The sequence below is a fragment of the Bison bison genome, unplaced genomic scaffold (assembly GCF_000754665.1).
Source record: "Bison bison bison isolate TAMUID 2011002044 unplaced genomic scaffold, Bison_UMD1.0 scf7180017864302, whole genome shotgun sequence".
NCBI lineage: Eukaryota > Metazoa > Chordata > Mammalia > Artiodactyla > Bovidae > Bison > Bison bison.
Window position 1 is genome coordinate 1025209 of NW_011494874.1, and position 4485 is coordinate 1029693.

At 59.2% G+C, this 4485-nt stretch overlaps 1 protein-coding gene across 1 annotated transcript in view; it reads left to right on the plus strand.

The window, feature by feature from the left end:
• CDC42BPB (CDC42 binding protein kinase beta (DMPK-like)) overlaps window positions 1-3854 on the plus strand; it is a 56640-nt gene extending 52786 nt beyond the window's left edge. Inside the window, exons 33-35 of the mRNA XM_010851414.1 lie at window positions 3-25; window positions 119-189; window positions 2647-3854. Coding sequence (XP_010849716.1) covers window positions 3-25; window positions 119-189; window positions 2647-2778 — 226 coding nt within the window. The 3' untranslated portion in view covers window positions 2779-3854. The remainder of the gene's footprint in view (window positions 1-2; window positions 26-118; window positions 190-2646) is intronic.
• The last annotated feature ends 631 nt before the right edge of the window (window positions 3855-4485 follow it).

Below are 4485 nucleotides of genomic sequence, written 5' to 3' on the forward strand. Positions count from 1 at the left end.
CCCTACGTCTCGTGGCCCTCGTCAGGTAGGGGCCCGGAGGGGGACCTGGAAACGGGGCTGGGCTTGCGGTTCTGCTCTCAACTGTTTCCCCAGGGTGATGGCCGTCTTTGTTTTGTAGGGGGATCTGAACCCGGAGTGGCTGTGCCGCTAAGGAGTATGTCTGACCCTGACCAGGACTTTGACAAAGAGGTGAGGTTCGCCTGGCGAAGGCGGAGGCCTGGGGTCTGGGGCTCTGTCTGCCCTGGAGTGGCCACCTCGGGCCTCCGTGGTCCCCAGCCCCCCAGAACCGCCTTCTCTGGACTGCTCAGGCTGCACCCAGAGGGGAGGACACGGGCTCCGCTGCCATGAGTCTTTCGGGAGAAAGATGAGAGTTCTCCCCTCCTCGTCGTGGCCTCAGGAGACCAAGGCCTCCTCCAGGCCCGGCTGCCCCATGGCTTGGACCCCTGGCCTAGCTGAGGAGGGTGCAGCCAAGGGCCCCTGAGGTGCTGGGGCCCATCTCTCCTCCCGGGCACTGACTGGGTGGGCGTCCGCGTGCTTGGAGCATGCAGGGAGGCTGCTCCCGTCTAGACTTTTCTGGGTGGTCTTGCACATACGGCTGGAACGCCAGAAGGCGCACAGGTGGCCTGTGCGTCTTGCTCTCTCTCCTCCTCCGACAGCCCCGTGGGATCGGAGTGTGGAGGGTCAACACAGTGCTGTCGGGCGGTCCCACTGCAGACGGCAGTGTCCTCAGTCCCCTGTGTGGTGGGGGAGGAGAGCAGGAGGCAGGGTGGCCTGAGGGCTGGGCCCCGGCGGCACTTCTGTGACAGGAGGCCAGGGGCGCAGGGCTGCTGAGCTGACAGTAGAAATAGGGCTCCGCTGCACGAGTCCCTCACCTTCCTGGCACGCCCGGAACTCGGGGTGTGTGGGGCGGCCGCTCGCTCCTCCAGGTCCAGCTCTGCACCCTTCACCTGGCTGCTCTTGAGGGACTGTGTCCTCCTCCTTGTTCACAGAAACTCTTCATGGATTGTGGGTATTACCTGTTGCAAGTACTCTTCCCAGTATCACTGACATCTTAATTTTGTCTTTAATTGTAAAGGTGCTGTCATGTAGAAATTTAACACATAGAAATGTTTAGTTCTTATACAGTCTAGTCTGTCTGTTTCAATTAAGGTAGATTCTCTTTTACTCTGAGACCTTGGCAGGCTTTTCCTTCGTCCCTGTGTGGTGAAAGTGTCTGAGGGAGTGTGAGTGTGTAAGTGTGTCTTCGCGTGTGTGGTGAGGATCTGCGCCGCCTTCCCTCTAGAGCACGTGGCACCACTTACTTCCCTCTGTCCTGTGGGTTACCCTTCAGTAAATTCTTCTGCTTACGTGTTTCTATTCCCGGAGCCTCTGCTGCAGCACCTGTAACCTGAGAGCTAGCACAGCGCACCTGTTCATCCCCCATTTTCAGGAGCTGTTCAGCTTCTCGCTCAGCTTTATTTACTGGTGGCTGCCCGGCTTTCTCTAGCTACAGTGCGCGGGGGCGGCTCTCCAGTCGCGCACAGGCTTCTCATCGCGGTGGCTTCTGCTGTGGAGCATGGGCTTGGTTGGCCCGTGGCGTGTGAGATCTTTGTTTCCCAACCAGGCATCGGACGCATGTCCCCGGAATTGGCGGGCGAGTCCTTAGCCTCTGGACCGCCAGGGATGTACCAATAGTACATTTTGAAGTAGTAAGTTTGGGAAGTGTGAGTCCTCCAGCTTTTTCTTACGAAGTTTTCTTTTGACTTTTCTGGGTCCCCTGCAATTCTATGTGAATTTGAGGATTGGCTTTTCCAGTTCTATGCCTCCCCCAAAAAGTCCTTTAGGGTTTTGGTAAGGACTGCATTGAATCTGTAGGTTGGTCACGTGGGAAATGTCGCCATCTTAACAGTAGTCTTCTGATGCATGAACACGGGGCGCCTTTGCTTTATTCACGGGGTCTTTTTAAAATCAGATCTTTCACCTCTGGTTAAACTTATTCTTAGATATATTTTATCCTTTTGGATGCTATTGTAAATGGAATTGTTTTCTTAGTTTCCTTTTCAGATTCCATAGAAGCAGAACTGATCTTTGTGTTGACCTTGCATCCTGCAGCTTTACTGAACTCGTTAAGGTCTTTAGCCTTTATATCCCTACAGAGTCTGGTCAGCCGTGAGCAGAGATGCTTTTCCTTCTACTGTCCCTCGTGGACGCCGTCTTTACTTGCCCGGTGGCTGGACCTTGTAGCCGGTATTGAGCAGCATGACAGCAGCAGCCTGGCCTCGCTCCTGCTCTGAATGGGAGCTTTGCCTCTCGCCACAGGGCGTGCAGTAGAGGGCTGCTCCCTGACACCTCTGTCATGTGGAGAAAGTCCCTCTCTATCCCCTGTGCTTTTACCATGAAAGAGCCTTACGTCTGTGGCCTTGGACCACTTGGCTGCCACCCCGCCTGGTTTCCTCACGGCAGGTTGCTCCTTTTTGTGACAGTTGGACGAGTCGTCGGTGGTGGTGGGCCTTGGTCTGTGATCTCTCCTGCAGGGGCCACATGAAAAGTCTGGAGAGGGTGTGTCCTCGTATCTCGGAAGGAGACAGCGGGGCCGCCCCTGCCCAGGCAGCTGCACTCTCAGGCCCAGGCGACGGTTCTCACGCTGGCCCCGTTCTGTCTTCACAGCCTGATTCAGATTCCACCAAACATTCGACTCCATCCAACAGCTCCAACCCCAGCGGCCCGCCGAGCCCCAACTCCCCCCACAGGAGCCAGCTGCCCCTCGAGAGCCTGGAGCAGCCGTCCCGCGACGCCTGAAGCCACCGGCTCCCGCCACAGGGCCGGGGCCCAGGCGGCCCCCAGCGCCAGTGCCAAGACTGAGCTGAGCCTCCAGTGTCGTCCAAGGAAACGTAGAGTCGACGTGTAGATATGGAGATGAAGAAAATGCTTTATTATAATAGTGACCAGTTCCGTGCTGCACTGTCTGGCGGTAGACCAGATCACCCTCTGCGCGGCTGTGAGGCAACGCAGCTCCGTTTGCACATGAAGGACGCCCCCGGCCTCTCCCGCCCACCCAGGGCCAGCCGCGGCCCCCGCGGGACGCAGGCAGCTCAGGACAGCCTCAGTGCCGCGTCCGGCCCGTTCCCTGAAACTGTTTCCTAGGCGCTTAGGAGCATCGTAGGAAGTTGTGTATCATTCCCAGTGTCACTAGAGTCTTGAAGACAGGAAACGTGGAGGTGAGGTTGTGGCCTTTTTGTTCATTTAGCCCGTACATAGTCAAGAGGCGGAAGTCCTCCTGCCGACCTTGTAGCCGTGGACAGAGGCCTCTGGAGTCAGTCCATTCCCAGTCACAGCCACACGTGTCACCAGTCTCTACTACTGTGAAGTCAGCTGTGCTCTGTCCTGCTCGCTTCCACCGCTCAGCCTCCTGCCCTGAAACCAGTGGGTGGCGGGTAGCTGGGCCCTGTGCCCACGGGCCGAGAGGCCGCGCCCGGGGGCGCCCCGCCCCGCATGGAGCCCCATGATTCGTGCCCTCTACTGGATGGTGTAGATACCGCCACACTCCACCCCGCGCGCTTCTGCCTCCCCTCCCAGCGCCAGGGCCCGGGGCGGCCTCTGAAAGCTCGCCGTGAGCCACCGGCAGGCTTCCCTCTGCCCTCTGCCAGCCGACGTCCTCGTGACGCTGTGGAAGACGTGCATTTTCCATGAGTCGGCACTGAGCAACATGGGCACCACAGCCTGCCTGCCCCCCGGGCCTTCCGCTGGGGCTGGCACCTGCTGGGGGTTCTGGTTTTTACTTTTTTAATGTAAGTCTGAGTCTTTGTAATTATTGAATTGTGAGAACATTTTTGAACAATTTACCTGTCAATAAAGCAGAAGACGGCAGTTTTAAAGTTCTGGGTGGTTTGTCTCAATGGCATGTGCAGTCAGCTGGTGCCTGGTACCCCAGCACTGGAAGGCCCACCCTGTGCTGGAAAGAACCCTCTTGCCTTGGAGCGGCGGGGGACGGAGTCCATGTGGCAGGAGCCGGCCTCCAGGGCTGGGACCTCTCGCCTGTGCAGATCCCAGGGGGCCTCCGGGGATGCCCTGCGTGGTGTGTAGGCAGGGTTGGGGTGGGCTTCTGGCTGGAGGGAGGGGGCTGTCTGGCCAGTGTCCCTGCTAGGCTTCAGAGAGAGAAAACAGGATGGGCCGACCACCCCCTGGAGGGGGTGCTCATGGGGAGGCAGGGGTGGGTACATGGCACTGGGCGGGGGTCTGGGGCCCAGGAGCCTGTGGCTGGCTGGGTACACTGTTTGCTCTGACCCGCAGTCAGCTCTTGGTGACACTCGGGCAGGGGGCGCTGAGGATGGACAGGACGCAGAGAGCTGGTGCGCCGTCCCTGGGGAGCGGCGTCCCGGGCCCCCTGCAGCTCTGCCAGTCAGCTCGGCCAGCGGGCCCGCCACCGCCCCCGCTGGGGCAGAGGCACCACGAGCTGCCTCCCCCGTCCCCACACAAGGCACAGGCAGATGCCCCCGAGGCAACGTC